This window comes from Bubalus bubalis, chromosome 13, assembly GCF_019923935.1.
Source record: "Bubalus bubalis isolate 160015118507 breed Murrah chromosome 13, NDDB_SH_1, whole genome shotgun sequence".
NCBI lineage: Eukaryota > Metazoa > Chordata > Mammalia > Artiodactyla > Bovidae > Bubalus > Bubalus bubalis.
The window spans coordinates 16,777,847-16,794,758 of record NC_059169.1 but is presented as its reverse complement, the minus strand read 5'-3'; the positions used below and the strand labels follow the sequence as shown (position 1 = coordinate 16,794,758).

At 40.3% G+C, this 16,912-nt stretch overlaps 1 protein-coding gene across 1 annotated transcript in view; it reads right to left on the bottom strand.

Moving 5' to 3' along the window:
* Window positions 1–4,195: 4,195 nt before the first annotated feature.
* The window catches only part of LOC102392111 (ATP-binding cassette sub-family C member 4), a 161,578-nt gene continuing 148,861 nt past the window's right edge, over window positions 4,196–16,912 (bottom strand). The window contains exons 28-30 of the mRNA XM_044926896.2: window positions 15,936–16,108; window positions 15,442–15,547; window positions 4,196–5,487 (exon numbers count right to left, since the gene is read on the bottom strand). Coding sequence (XP_044782831.2) covers window positions 5,236–5,487; window positions 15,442–15,547; window positions 15,936–16,108 — 531 coding nt within the window. The 3' untranslated portion in view covers window positions 4,196–5,235. The remainder of the gene's footprint in view (window positions 5,488–15,441; window positions 15,548–15,935; window positions 16,109–16,912) is intronic.

Here is a 16,912-nt window from a genome sequence, read left to right as displayed (position 1 = left end):
TAACTTATATGCAGAGTACATCATGAGAAATGCTGGGCTGGAAGAAGCACAAGCTGGGATCAAGATTGCCGGGAGAAATATCAATAACCTCAGATATGCAGATCAGACCACCCTTATGGCAGAAAGTGAAGAGGAACTAAAAAGCCTCTTGAGGAAAGTGAAAGAGGAGAGTGAAAAAGTTGACTTAAAGCTCAACATTCAGAAAACAAAGATCATGGCATCTGGTCCTATCACTTCATTGGAAATAGATGGGGAAACAGTGGAAGCAGTGTCAGACTTTATTTTTGGGGGCTCCAAAATCACTGCAGATGGTGATTGCAGCCATGAAATTAAAAGACGCTTACTCCTTGGAAGAAAAGTTATGACCAACCTAAATAGCATATTCAAAAGCAGAGATATTACTTTGCCAACAAAGGTCCATCTAGTCAAGGCTATGGTTTTTCCAGTGGTCATGTATGGATGTGAGAGTTGGACTGTGAAGAAAGCTGAGCGCCAAAGAATTGATGCTTTTGAACTGTGGTGTTGGAGAAGACTCTTGAGAGTCCCTTGGACTACAAAGAGATCCAACTAGTCCATTCTAAAGGAGATCAGTCCTGGGTGTTCATTGGAAAGACTGATGCTAAAGCTGAAACTCCAGTACTTTGGCCACCTCATGCGAAGAGTTGACTCATTGGAAAAGACTCTGATGCTGGGAGGGATTGGGGACAGGAGGAAAAGGGGATGACAGAGGATGAGATGGCTGGATGGCATCACCAATTTGATGGACGTGGGTTTGATTGAACTCCGGGAGATGGTGATGGACAGGGAGGCCTGGTGTGCTGCGATTCATGGGGTTGCAAAGAGTTGGACATGACTGAGCGACTGAACTGAACTGAACAATGAGTGATGGTGAGCATCTTTTCCTGTGTTTGTTAACCATCTGTATGTCTTATTTGGATAAATATATGCTTATGTCTTTTCCCCACTTTTTGATTGGGTTGTTTGTTTTTCTGGAACTGACGTGCATGGAAATGTGGTAGTGTTAGCATCTCAGTTGTGTCTGACTCTTTGCAACCCCATGGACTGTAGCCCACTAGGCTCCTCTGTCCAAGGGAGTCTCCAGGCAAGAATACTGAAGTGGGTTGCCATTTCCTACTACAGAAGATCTTCCTGACCCAGAGACTGAACCTGGGTCTTGCACATTGCAGGGTTCTCCCTCATTGCAGGCATATTCTTCACTGATTGAGTCACTAGGGAAACCTTGCATGGGAAGCTTGTATATTTTGGAAATTAATCCTTTGTCAGTTGTTTCATTTGCTATTATTTTTTCCCATTCTTCAGGTTGGAAAAATGATCCCACTTTTATACTGTAAAACACTCTATAGTCCCAAATCATTTAAGCATCTTCTCTCTCATCTGATCCCTGTAATGAGTGTGAAGAAACTGGCAGAGCTGTAATCCCTGCTCTACACACAGGTGAGGACCTGAGGCTCAAAGGCCTCAGGGGACACAAGGCCACATGGATGCTAAATGCCTCCTTCATCGATTTGAACTGGCCCAGGCACCTAGAACTAGGATATTAGGATATTGTAGCTTCTGGGCTGTATTAAATGATTTCATGAATAGACTAAATAACACCTTTGTTACACACCAGGAGCAAAGAAACTTCAAAAAACTTCAACCGGGTCTGCTTCATCACAGAACAGAATGAATGATAGGCATTTATTCTTTGTTTGAGTTGAATTGTGTCCCCTTAAACCTGCCAGTACCTCAGAATGTGACTGCATTTGGAGACAGGCTCTTTAAAGAGGCAAAACATTTCAAATGAAGTCAAACAGGTGGGTCCTGATCTAATAGACTGGAGTTCTTACAAGAAGAGAAGATCAGGACATAGGTACAGAGGGAAGGCCCTGTGATGACACAGAGGGAAGATGGCATCTCCAAGCCAAGGAGAGAGACCTCAGAGGAAACCAATCCTACTGACACCTTGTCCTCAGACGTCCATCCTCCAGGGCTGTGAGAAAATAAATTTCTGTTGTTTAAGTCGTCTACTCTGTGGTACTTTGTATGACAGTCCTAGCAAACTAATGCCCCTTCAGCTTTGTGTTTCTGAAAGGTAATTTCTCTACTATTTCATGGATCATCTAAAGGGTCAATTAGACAGTGATTCAGCTCCCCTGAACTACATATTTTTTAAAAATGTGACTTGGAAGCACCTTTTATCAGCTGTTGAGTTTTCTTTTCAGATGAATGAATTCTGTTCTATCAGAGTGAAAATTTTGTTGACTTAGGCTAATGCTCCTGCTGTTATAGCTCTGAACAATGCATGGGTATCTGATGTTTGCACATCCAAAAACCTGATAATCTGACAGCTTACCTAAGAGTATGCAGAGTACGCAGAAATAATGTCACGAAGATGTTCAACTGGGATGAGGATCAAGAAATGCATTTTTTTTCCTGTAGAGGTGACCTGACCCAGTGGCAGGACTGCAACTCAAGAGTGAGGTCCTGCCACTCTGTGAACTTGGATGATGGCCCCATCTTGGCTACCACGTGAAAGAAGCAGTGTTCTCAGAATTGACACAGAACACAGTACCTAGGGTGACCCTCAGCCTCCCACAGAAATTACCCCTCTGTGCTCCCTGGACCAGCTTTGTGACCTTAGGTGAGCCCTGGACCCACTGTCCCCATCCATGATATGGATAAAAATGGACCATCATGAGATTACGTGAAATCATACATGTGAGAACAATGTAAAATAAATTGAGAAGAACTACACAAATGTAACTTACCCTGAATATTGTTAGAGTAGCTGCAGGATTACTAGACCAGGAAGCACAAGATTTCTAATTCTATGACCCATGTCTGTTTTTATATGTACATTACACTTGATTTAAAACATTTACTGAAAGAAAATATTTCTAATTCTGTATCTGCTGCAAACTAACTTAACACCAATTATATACATAGGGCCACCTTCCTTCTAACGGGCCTGTTTCATCACCTGTAAAATGAGGTTGTTGAAACCTATTATCTTATGTTATCTGGGCCTATCAGAAGTTCTGTGATCTACTTCTCATTACTCAATGTCTTGATAATACATAATGATAACACAGTGTTTAAATGAAGACTTTGACATAGGTGGATACATCTCTTTCTGATGTGAAATGCCTAAGGTGGAAAGACCAAAAGGTTTTGGCAGATCCCTGGTTGTTTTGTGATTTTGTCACACAGAAAATGACAAATGCTTCTCAAGTCTTCAATGACTGGCAGACACTCAAATTAATGAAAGTGCTCTGTGAATTTCAGGCATTAAAAAAATATATAGGGTGATATATGGCTCAGATGGTAAAGAATTTGTCCTCAGTGTGGGAGACTGGAGTTCGATCCCAGGGTTGGGAAGATTCCCCAGAGAAGGGAATGGCAACCCCCTCCAATGTTCTTGCTTGGAAAATTCCACGGACAGAGGAGACTGGCAAGCTACAGACAATGGTGTTGCAGAGTCAAACATGACTTGACGACTAACACACACACTTTACGCTGCTGCTGCTAAGTTGCTTCAGTCGTGTCCGACTCTGTGCGACCCCATAGACGGCAGCCCACCAAGCTCCACCATCCGTGAGATTCTCCAGGCAAGAATACTGGAGTGGGTTGCCATTTCCTTCTCCAATGCATGAAAGTGAAAAGTGAAAGTGAAATCGCTCAGTCGAGCCCGACTCTTAGCAAAGCCATGGATTGCAGCCTACCAGGCTCCTCCATCCATGGGATTTTCCAGGCAAGAGTACTTGAGTAGGTTGCCATTGCCTTGTCTGCACACACTCTATACTTGCATACAATATAAGTACTTTGGAAATATTCAGAACACAGACTTCCTTGTCTCTAAACTTAAGTATGAACTCTAACTCTGCCATCTCTTCAGCCAGCTCTGCAACCCAGGAAGTCTCCTACACTATGAGCAGTGGATGGTACTGCTCTGCATTTCCTCATTTCTAAGAAGGGCTGAGACGAGACAGTGATGAACTAAGGCCACATTTTAGATAAATCTTTCATATACTAGTACTTAAGATACTGGGGCATGTTTTCTTTTTTTTTATTTTTTAATTTTATTTTATTTTTAAACTTTACATAATTGTATTAGTTTTGCCAAATATCAAAATGAATCCGCCACAGGTATACATGTGTTCCCCATCCTGAACCCTCCTCCCTCCTCCCTCCCCATACCATCCCTCTGTGTTGTCCCAGTGCACTAGCCCCAAGCATCCAGTATCATGCATTGAACCTGTTTTCTTTAAGACATTTAAAATATTACACTAGTAATCTTATTCTACTTACAAGAGAAAATCTGGGAAATGCACAAAAGTATGAAGAATAGAAAATATACCCATAATTTAATACTCAGAGATAAATTTTCTATGGGGAAGCCTCACCATAGGCAGCTGGAAGCTTCATCCCACCCTAAAGCACACATGTCAAAGGTTAAGAACACCTGGCCTTCCTTCCGTTCATCTTCCCATCAACCCTATTCCCACTCCCACCTTCCAGAAAAACTTACAGATGGCTGAATGACAATGGCTAAGTCTCCTAAACCAGACCTCAGTTACCATCTCACTTTTGTTTGGAAGATGTCACGTGACCTGAATGTTACCCATCGAGCCCCTTCCTCACACCATGCACAGAGCTTAGTGCTTCACACACCTCATCTCTGAGAAAGTGCTCTGTAAACCTTCAAGCACAATTTAGACTACAGTGTGATAGTATTGTGAGTTCTTGATTTGTCCTGATGACAATTTCATTTTCTAGAAGGTAGAGATATCCTGGGGGTGGTGAGTGGCAAATACACCTAAGTCCAAACAACAAAGAATTAGGGAGAAGCTGACAGTTTCATGTAGAAGTTTTCTTCACAGATTAGAAAACAGAAGAGACCTACACCTTTCCCTGGAAGATCTTCCTAGAATCAAAATATTTCAAAAATTATCCCCTGAACTCTCAAATTTCCTGGATACTCCTTGGCAGAACTTGCCTCACAAATATGCTGAGCACCAATCAGAATGAATGTAAAGGGTCTGAAAAATGAGAGTGTTCTGTGCTCTATAAGAATCTGAACCCAGAGTCCCGAAGTGTGGAAGTCCGATCTGAAATCTCTATCACAGGCACATGTGTGTGCACACAGAAGGGTGCACATATGGTGGACCCACCCCCACCACTGCTGCAGATTCTCAGCAGACCTGCCCTTAACCCGCCATGTTTTGTTAAGACCTACTCATGAAGCTTAGTCTCTGGAGGCTTTTTAGGCCACAGAGTGCTTGTTATCAGATCCCATATAGAGATCTTGTAAGAGAACCCAGAGCCAGATTTTAATAACAACTCCCTGTCCTGTTTTTCTCTTTCAGGGAGGACAGCTACTTCGTCCTTGCCCAGTTGTTGCATCATTTTGTAACATAGACTGTTTCTGTTCTGCAGCAAGTCATTTGGCTGACCAGTTTCTTTCAATCTCCCTGAATCCAAAACCTGTAAACAGCAAAAAGAAACCCATTAGTACATAATGTCTCCGAGTAACATATTATAACTCAGACAATATTTCAAAAAGTGGCAGGATAGAGAAACAGAGAGAATCTATTTGGGTGGTAGGGCTGGCTGATGTTTTAATAGTTCGATTAATTTGTTTTACTAGGCAGACAAAGGCCTAATCTGACCTTCTAATATTATAATGTTATAGGAAAGAAAGAAAATATCAGCTTTAGACTATGAATACTAGTACTCAGTCCATTCCATAGGAGATCAGTCCTGGGTGTTCTTTGGAAGGATTGATGCTAAAGCTGAAACTCCACTATTTTGGCCACCTCATGCGAAGAGTTGACTCATTGGAAAAGACTCTGATGCTGGAGGGATTGGGGGCAGGAGGAGAAGGGGACAACAGAGAATGAAATGGATGGATGGCATCACTGACTCTATGGACATGACTTTGAGTGAACTCCAGAAGTTGGTGATGGACAGGGAGGCCTGGTGTGCTGTGATTCATGGGGTCACAAAGAGTCGGACCATTCAGGTATGACCGAAATCAAATCCCTTATGATTATACAGTGGAAGTGAGAAATAGATTTAAAGGCCTAGATCTGATAGAGTGCCTGATGAACTATGGAATGAAGTTCATGACACTGTACAGGAGACAGGGATCAAGACCATCCCCATGGAAAAGAAATGCAAAAAAGCAAAATGGTTGTCTGGGGAGGCCTTACAAATAGCTGTGAAAAGAAGAGAAGCAAAAAGCAAAGGAGAAAAGGAAAGATATACCCATCTGAATGCAGAGTTCCAAAGAATAGCAAGAAGAGATAATAAAGCCTTCTTCAGTGATCAATGCAAAGAAATAGAGGAAAACAACAGAATGGGAAAGATTAGGGAACTCTTCAAGAAAATCAGAGATATCAAGGGAACATTTCATGCAAAGATGGGCTCGATAAAGGACAGAAATGGTATGGACCTAACAGAAGCAGAAGATATTAAGAAGAGGTGGCCAGAATACACAGAAGAACTGTACAAAAAAGATCTTCACAACCCAGATAATCACAATGGTGTCATCACTGACCTAGAGCCAGACATCCTGGAATGTGAAGTCAAGTGGGCCTTAGAAAGCATCACTACGAACAAAGCTAGTGGAGGTGATGGAATTCCAGTAGAGCTATTCCAAATCCTGAAAGATGATGCCATGAAAGTGCTGCACTCAATATGCCAGCAAATTTGGAAAACTCAGCAGTGGCCACAGGACTGGAAAAGGTCAGTTTTCATTCCAATCCCAAAGAAAGGCAATGCCAAAGAATGCTCAAACTACCGCACAATTGCACTCATCTCACACGCTAGTAAAGTAATGCTCAAAATTCTCCAAGCCAGGCTTCAGCAATATGTGAACCATGAACTTCCTGATGCTCAAGCTGGTTTTAGAAAAAGCAGAGGAACCAGAGATCAAATTGCCAACATCTGCTGGATCATGGAAATAGCAAGAGAGTTCCAGAAAAGCATCTATTTCTGCTTTATTGACTATGCCAAAGCCTTTGACTGTGTGGATCACAATAAACTGTGGAAAATTCTGAAAGAGATGGGAATATCAGACTACCTGATCTGCCTCTTGAGACATTTGTATGCAGGTCAGGAAGCAACAGTTAGAACTGGACATGGAAGAACAGACTGGTTCCAAGTAGGAAAAAGTGTTCGTCAAGGCTGTATATTGTCACCCTTCTTATTTAACTTATATGCACAGTACATCATGAGAAAAGCTGGGCTGGAAGAAACACAAGCTGGAATCAAGTTTGCTGGGAGAAATATCAAGAACTGCACATATGCAGATGACACCACCCTTATGGCGGAAAGTGAAGAGGAACTAAAAAGCCTCTTGATGAAAGTGAAAGTGGAGAGGAAAAAAGTTGGCTTAAAGCTCAACATTCAGAAAATGAAGATCATGGCATCCAGTCCCATCACTTCATGGCAAATAGATGGGCAAACAGTGGAAACAGTGTCAAACTTTATTTTTCTGGGTTCCAAATCACTACAGATGGTGACTGCAGCCATGAAATTAAAAGACGTTTAGTCCTTGGAAGGAAAGTTATGACCAACCTAGATAGCATATTCAAAAGCAGAGACATTACTTTGCCAACAAAGGTTCGTCTAGTCAAGACTATGGTTTTTCAAGTGGTCATGTATGGATGTGAGAGTTGGACTGTGAAGAAGGCTGAGCGCCAAAGAATTGACGCTTTTGAACTGTGGTGTTGGAGAAGACTCTTGAGAGTCCCTTGGACTGCAAGGAGATCCAACCAGTGCATTCTGAAGGAGATCAGCCCTGGGATTTCTTTGGAAGGAATGATGCTAAACCTGAAACTCCAGTATTTTGGCCACCTCACGTGAAGGGTTGAGTCATTGGAAAAGACTCTGATGCTGGGAGGCATTGGGGGCAAGAGGAGAAGGGGATGACAGAGGATGAGACGGCTGCTTGGCATCACTGACTCGATGGACGTGAGTCTGAGTGAACTCCAGGGGTTGGTGATGGACAGGGAGGCCTGGCGTGCTGTGATTCATGGGGTCGCAAAGCGTTGGACACGACTGAGTGACTGATCTGATCTGATCTGATCTGAAAGAGTCGGACATGACTGAGCAACTGAACTGAACTAGTACTCTATAGCATCTTATTTTATGTTCAGGGCATTCGGGGTTGTTATCATTAGCACTTTTAGCACTCAGACTTTGAGCTTTGAGGCAATTTATATAGATACACATAGTTGGCAAATATCTTCATTCAAGAAAATTAAACTCCATTTACCTAAAAAGTAGGTTGGTGTCATACAAACCAAAGAGCAGTGCCCTGACAACAAATTAATATTGGATTTGAGAATCTGAGCAGTATTTGGGGAAAAAAGCAAAGGCTTCCCAGGATTTCTTAAGGATCCTGGATTATGCCAGCTTCTAAGAGGAACAGAATCCTTGTCCAAGGGACTGAGATGCTTCTTGAAGCTGGATGTGGTTGTAGTTTATTCTTCTAAGAGTGAAAAGCTGGCAAAAGGAGCTGGTACATAAGTAGCTTTGGGAAAACTGCTCTGCACAGAAGGAATCTCTAGAAATCCACTTCTCTCTTTGGATAAGACTAAAGAAGCAAGTAAGAAATTGAGCTCCAAATTCCAGTGATCATGGCCTACAGAGCACATGTGGCCAGCCCAACCTGAACTGCCTAGGACCTGAATCTGTTTCTACAAATTATCTTTCTTTCCTTGTTTCTCTCTCTCTTTTTTTTTTTTTTTTTCAGCTGCTTTCCTTTCACCCCTTTTATTGCTAATTAATAAGTCTGCTAAATGCAAACTGAAAGGGAGAGGAAGGGGTCCTTCACTCTGCCTTTCTACTTATTAGTGACTTTGGTTAATGGTTCTGGATGGGGAAAAAGTGTCTGAAACAATTGGCCCAAGTGATACAATTATAAAAACAGTTCTGATGTTCAGTAGTATTTAATTCTTCATTTAGATCATATTAGAAATAAATGCATATTAAGAGAATATGCTGGATGGGCTTCCCTGGTGGCTCAGTGATAAAAGAATCTGCCTACTAATGCAGGAGTCTTGTGTTCCATCCCTGGTCCAGAAACCTAGCACATGTCACAGAGCAACTAAGCCCATGTGCCGTAATTATAGCACGTGTGATCTACAGCCCAGGAGCCTCAGCTATTGAATCTACATACCTAGAGCCCATGCTTCACAACAAGAGAGCCCATGCAATGAGAAGCCTGCACATGGCAATGAAGAGTAGCCCCTACTCGCTGCAACTAGAGAAAAGTCTGTGTAGCAAAGAAGACCCAGCACAGCCTAAAATAAATAAATAAATAAATGCAACCTAGATGTCCACTGACAGATGAATGGATAAAGAAGTTGTAGTACATAAAATTACTCTGCCATAAAAAGGAATGCATTTGAGTCAGTTCTAATCAGGTGGATGAACCTAGAACCTATTATACAGAGTGAAATGAGTCAGAAAGAGAAAGATAAACACCATATTCTAACACATATATATATGGAATCTAGAAAAATGGTACTGAAGAATTTATTTACAGGGCAACAATGGAGAAACAGACATAGATAATAGACTTATGGACATGGGGAGAGGGGAACAGAGGGTGAAATGTATGGAAAGGGTAACATGGAAACATATTACCACATGTTAAATAAATAGCCAACGGGAATTTGCTGTATGACTCAGGAAACTCAACAGGGACTCTGTACCAACCTAGTGGAGTGGATGGGCAGGGAGTTGGGAGGGAGGTTCAAAAGGAGGGAATATATGTATACCTGTGGCTGATTCATGTTGAGGTTTGACAGAAAACAGCAAAAGTCTGTAAAGCAATTATCCTTCAATAAAAACTAATTTAAAAAAAAAGGTTTTTTTTTGTTTGTTTTTGTTGTTGTGTTTTTGTTTTTGTTTTTTTTTTTTTTAAGAACAGAATATGCAGGAACTCTAAGCAACACACAGGTTGTTTTTCAACATATAGGTACTACAGTAAATTTAATCCTTTGCATTTAATTGGAAACATTTATTAGTCTCATAAATGCCATTTTCTTGTTAATCATTTGTTTACTACTGTGAATCACTGCTAAGGGCAGCTTTCTCAAAAGAATCCAAGAATAATCGAATCTGTTTCATCCACTTGGGGCTTCCAAGGTAACTCAGTGGGTAAAGAATCTGCCTGCAATGAAGGAGACATAAGAGACACAGGCTCTATCCTTGGGTTGGGAAGAACCCCTGGAGAAGGACATGACAATCCATTCTAGTATTCTTGCCTGGAAAATCATATGGACAGTGGAGTCTGGTGGACTACAGTCCATGGGATCTTAAAGAGTCAGATATGACTGAGCAACTTTCACTTTCACATCTGCATAATTATTTAAATATTTGGTGAAAGTTGCTCAGTCATGTCTGACTCTTTATGACCCCATGGGACTATAGTCCACCAGCTCCTCTGTCCATGGAATTCTCCAGGTAAGAATACTGGAGTGGGTAGCCATCTCCTTCTCCAGGGGATCTTCCTGACCCAGGGATTAAACTCAGGTCTCCTGCATTGCAGGTGGAATCTTTACCATCTGAGCCATCAGGGAAGCCCTGTAACTTGGCATGTCAATTTAGATGTCTCAAATGTGCAATTCTACTTAAGCATAGCATAACAGAACGTAACATAACCACTACTTCAACAACACCACGTTGAAGAAGAAAAACTGCAGTTTTAAAACACTGGTGTCCACACATCTATGTCAATTAATCTATGAAACAGTACACAAGAACTGGAGAAAAGACAGTTTCTATGGTAAATAATACTGGGAAAGCTGAACACCTGAAAATATATGAAATTAGACACTCCCTCACATCATGCACAAAAGTAAAATCAAAATGGCTTCAAGATCTAAAATAAGGCTGGGAACTACAAAACTAAATGAAAATACAGGCAAAAGACTCTTTGACATAAATCACAGCTATATATATATATGTATATATATTAGTCTCCCAAAGCAAAAGAAATAAAAGCAAAAACAAATGGAACCTAATCAAACTTAAAAGCCAAGGCTCACATAGGGGCTACAAGAGCTGAGATGGGACACAGACTGAAGAAAGGCCAGAAATAGAATTTTACCAACTTAGCCTTTACATTTACTGGTTTGGTCAAAGACTTTAGATATTTCAGAACAAATAAACATAAAGCAAATACAAATTCTCATTGTGTACAGGAAAATAGGTATAATTTTGGATTTTTAACATCCCTTATAAGAAAAAGCTCCTACAATCTCCCGTTAGGTCCCCAACTCTTCTTGTAACCCAAGATAAACTATTAACTAAACCATATATTCAAGTTGGTATGATAACAATCCCCAAACCCTAGGATCTTTCCAGGAACCCCAACCCTGAACAGCTTATCAAGCTCTAGTAGGTTAAGTAAAAATACATTATGTCGGATGAGTAAGTCAGTTACATAAGCTCAATGAAGATGTGTTTATGAAGCCTGTTTATGTGCAGATATTCCAGACATTATGTCCTAGACATATTCCATATTATGGAATTCCATAATATGGACATTCCATATTATGCCCTAGACATAAAAATGAAATGGACCCACTGCAAGATAATTTGATCCATTTTCACTGGCAGGATGTCATCAACGATAAAAAAGAATGCAGGGAGAGGTGGGTGAGTGCACCAAGAGGTGGTGGTGCCCAGGAGAGGATGGAGGAGAAGCCTGATAAGAAAGATGCTGGGAAATGATGAAAACAGAGAGAGATCCCATTGCACAACATGTAGAGAGGGGAGGGGAAGGTATGAGTTTCAGATCTGTCTCTGGTTGCCAGGTGATGTCCAACAGCTGTCCAACCCTGGTAAAATGGGTGCCTGTGATTTTCAGTGACTGGACAATGTGGCGAGTATTAACTCAAAATCCTGTCTTAGGTCTTGAAACAATAAATCATTCTTCTCACTGGGGAAGGATAAAGGCTGGATCAGGGAGACCTCTGCAGCTACTCTCCCAAAGCAGCTGCCTTTGCACACAAGCGCCACATCCCCATAAAGTATTTATTCTCCCCAGCTGTACTTTCTACCTCAGTGTTAGTAATATTTCCTCTGAAAACTTGAATGAAATCTCTCAGTGTGTTTTAGAAGGAGCTTTTCTCTTTTCAAATGTTCTAATTAGGAGAAGGCAATGGCACCCCACTCCAGTACTCTTGCCTGGAAAATCCCATGGTCGGAGGAGCCTGGTGGGCTGCAGTCCATGGGGTCGCAAAGAGTCAGACATGACTGAGCGATTTCACTTTCACTTTTCACTTTCATGCCTTGGAGAAGGAAATGGCAACCCACTCCAGTGTGCTTTCCTGGAGAATCCCAGGGACGGGGGAGCCTGGTGGGCTGCCGTCTATGGGGTCACACAGAGTCAGACACTACTGAAGTGACTTAGCAGTAGCAGGTTTATAAAAGAAAAGTTCCATGAAGGTGAAAAGTAGAATCTAAGTAAAACTCTAGTTAGGTATGAGCTGTCTTATACTTTTCAGGTGGGGATGTTACAACCATTTCTGGTTTTCACTTCTGTGGGAAAAATTCTAAGAAGAAGTTTGAGATGATGAAGAAATAAAAAATATAAAACCGTAAGATGGCCTATAAACAGAAGAGGTGGGATATGAGTTTCTCAGCTCTGCTTTTGTTTCTTCATCATTCATTCCCAGAGAATTTTCTGAGGACAGTGAAAGTGTTGACCACAGACAACAACATTGTTAGAGGAACTGCAGATGATCACATGCTTCCTTTGTTCACACCAACAGGAGGATCCGGGTGATATGAAGGCGGCAGTGTGCAGGGACTGGAGGCAAGAGCTGGGCTGTTGGCTACAGAGAAAGCAAGTCACAAGCACCCAGCTACTCTAAAAAACTACAGGAAGAACTCTGTACTGTAGAGACAGTGGTGAGTCTTAGGATAAAGAACATTTCTAATTTGTCTGTCTTGCTCCACTGTTTTGTGGCAACAGAGAAAGTAAGGAAGATTATATTAACTGTCATTATGACTCCATAATGTTTAATAAACTTAATATTGAAAGAACTTCTTTGTGAAATAAAATTCTAAGCCTGACACATGAATGGTGCTTAATGAACCAAAGCGGGGTAAATCCCTTTGGAGAGACAACACATAAACAAAGCTATTAATTAGGTTACAATTGTTTCCCAACAAGCCCTTTCTCTTATTTACTTACAGTGAACAAAACCATATCCATCTAATCATTTCAAGATTTTTGATAAAAGTGACAATTTGGAAAATATATAGATGTCTAAGTTTGAGATTAATTATCCTCTATCCCTATGATGAAATTTTAGGCAGCTTTAAGAACTGAGCTGTGGAAAGTTAATAAATGACATGGGGAATTTTAAGAATACATAAAAATTCTGGTAATGAAATATTCTGTTTTGCAGAATAAAATAAATTATTAAACTGGCTCTAATGTTATCCAAATGATTTTATAGCACTAAATAACTGCTACTTTCTGGTAGTGGGCATTTTGTAATCTTCCCTTTATGAGATTTTCTTTTATTTTCATATTTTTACCTTGCACATTTATTGCCATTTTATAACAAAAATATATTTTTATGGATTAGATTCAATTAAAAATATAATTAAAAAAACACACTTCTTTGTGCAAAAGTATTCATGTGCAACAAAATGTAATTATTACACTTAATCACTTGCAATGTTAGGACTTTATGGTGACAACACCACTGGTTATGCTCTTCGTCAGCATTTGTCACTTCCCCAGCTACTCCTTGAGGCCAGTCACCTGCCCTCTGGAGCATTAGGCTTTGAAGCAGATTGATTCATCTTTATGTTCACCTTAAAGCTTTCAGAACAGACAGTCACCTGTTTTCCAGAAAGGAAAGAGGTACAGTCATCCCTCAGTGTGGGTGCAGTTCCAGAACACCAGAATGAAGTGAACACGGCAGTAAAGTGAGTCATATGAACGTTCTGATTTCCCAGAACATGCAGAATTTATGTTTACATGACACTGGCCTATCAAGTGTGCAATAGCATTAGGTCTGAGAAAACAATGTACAGACCTTAACCTAAAAACAATGCAATGGTTTTAAAAAAACAACACTAACCAACAGAGAAGACTTCAGCAAGTCATAACAGTAACATTGATGTTACAGATCACCAGAGCAACTATAACGATTGTGAAAAACTTTGACATGTAGTGAGAATTACCAAAACGTGAGACAGAGACATGGAATGATCAAATACTGTTTGAAAAATGGTTCCTATAGACTTGTTCAATGCAGGGTTATGATAAGTCCTCAATTTATAAAAATGCAGTATCAGGGAAGTGCAATAAAACACAGTATGTCTATTTCTAAAGCAAGAAATATAAGTTTCAAATTGGGTAAGGAGTACGTCAAGGCTGTATATTGTCACTCTGCTTATTTAACGTATATGCAGAGTACGTCATGCAAAATGTCAGGCTGGATGAAGCTCAATCTGGAATCAAGATTGCCAGTAGAAATATCAATAACGTCAGATGCAGATGACACCACCCTCATGGAAGAAAGCAAAGAGGAACTAAAGAGCCTCTTGAAGGTGAAAGAGGAGAGTGAAAAAGGCTGGCTTAAAACTTAACATTCAAAAGATGAAGATCATGACACCTGGTCCCATCACTTCATGACAAACAGATGGGGAAACAATGGAAACAGTGACAGACTTTTGTTTCTTGGTTTCCAAAATCACTGTGGTCAGTGACTGCAGCCATGAATTAAAAAGATGCTTGCTCCTTGGAAGAAAAGCTATGACAAACCAAGACAGCATATTAAAAAGCTGAGACATTACTTTGCCGACAAAGGTCAGTCTAGTCAAAGCTATGTGGTTTTTCCAGTAGTCATGTATGGATGTGACAGTTGAACCATAAAGAAGGCTGAATGCCAAAGAATTGATGCTTTCAAACTGTGGTGCTGGAGAAGACTCTTGAGAATCCCTTGGGCTGAAAGAATATCAAACTAGTCAATCATAAAGGAAATCAACCCTGAATATCCACTGGAAGGACTGATGCTAAAGCTGAAGCTTCATTATTTTGGCCACCTGATGTGAAGAGATGACTCACTGGAAAAGATTCTGATGTTGGGAAAGATTGAAGGCAAGAGGATAAGGGAATGACAGGGGATGAGATGGTTGGATGGCATCAGGTACTCAACAGACATGAGTTTGAACAAACTGGGACATAGTTAAGGACAGAGAGGCCTGGTATGCTGAACTCTATGGGGTTGCATATAGTCAGACATGGCTGACCAACTAAACAACAAAAATTTTCAGGAAAGAGAGGAGAAACTAAGAGAGAATTACATTACTGGAGGTTCCTATCAAGTTTTACAAGGAAGGATCCGTTGAAAAACTGAACATAAATGAAAACGACTAAAATGGTGAGGGTCTTACCGTTATCCATTGACAGTTAATGACACTGCTCAAACTGTGTGTGATGGTTAGCACAGTGCAGTGAGCAAATTTCTCACGAATTTTTGTTTGTATTAACTCATCAGTCCTAGAATCAAAGAAATTAGTCATGATATTTTTGAAATGTTTTTAAAAATCAATACCTTAACATATAATCTTGTGCCTAAAAAACTAAGTATAAAAAGTTTATTTAGAAATTTACCATTTTTCATAAAATGATAGAAAACAGTCTTCCCTCAAAATAGATTGAAACTATGAGCTGGATTTAGGAATCTAGCTCTCTTAGTATGCCTTACAACAACATCAACCCCATATAACATGTCATGTTTTTTCCTTTGTTTTCTGGGATTAATATTATCAAGAAATATCCATAAGGCCAAGAGAACACTTAGAAACATTTCTAAGCATCACTAAATGTTTTCCATTTACCACATTTAGATGTCAGATTCAAGGTTTCCTGGGTCTCAGCTCCATACCTTGGATCCACGTTTGATGTGGCTTTGTCCATAATCAATATCTGATTTTTCTTGAGAATAGCCCTGGCAAGGCACACCAGTTGTCTCTGTCCAACACTCAAGTTCAATCCAGATTCTGCTAATTCAGTATTCATTTTACCAGGAAGATTTTTGATGGTGTCTTTAAGTTGTACCTGTGGATACAGAAAGAATGACATTTTCCTAAGCAAACTGTTACTGAAGTAGACAAGCCTCTTACTCATTAGAACTTTGACATCCTCAGGACTTCTTATGTCTGTTACATGTACATCCAGGTGATGGAGAGAGCTCTTTCCAAAGAGTGTTCACTGAGAAAGATAATGGAGTCAAGTCAGGACAGAAAGATCTCAATGTCCCCCATCCCTGCCTCAAGGCATCCTCCAGAAATCCCACATAGGAGTTAGTTAAAGAAGTTTCTCAGAAACTGAAGCTATTTCTCCCAATGTGGTTTAAGCAGAAAAGTAAAAACAATATTCATGGTTGACTCAAGTTTCCCAAAGTTCATTTTGCATAGGAGTTGGTACAATAAAGAAAAACTTCAAAAATTTGTACAGTAAAGTCTTTTTCTCTGAAGATATAATCTTACCAGCATTTTACCATTTGGTGAAGTTTAAAATACACAAATTCAAACAATGCCAAACAGCACCTATACATTAGTAATCCTGGCACCTGCTCTGGTGATGGTTCTTTCCCAAATTTAATTCTACAAATAGTGGACCAATCAAGTGCATTTTCTTCAGTGTCATAAATGCCTTGCAGTGAATGAAAACTTATGAAAAATAAGACGCAACATCTTATTTCCCCCAGAATATGGATATAGGTGATGTTTATATTAATCTATCTTCATAAAGGTGTATGTTGCAGCTGTGAGGAGCTACCCTACGTTCAAGGTAAGGAACAGATGCTGCACTTTGTTGGAGAAGCCGTGAAGAGATATCCACATCCAAGGTAAGAGAAAC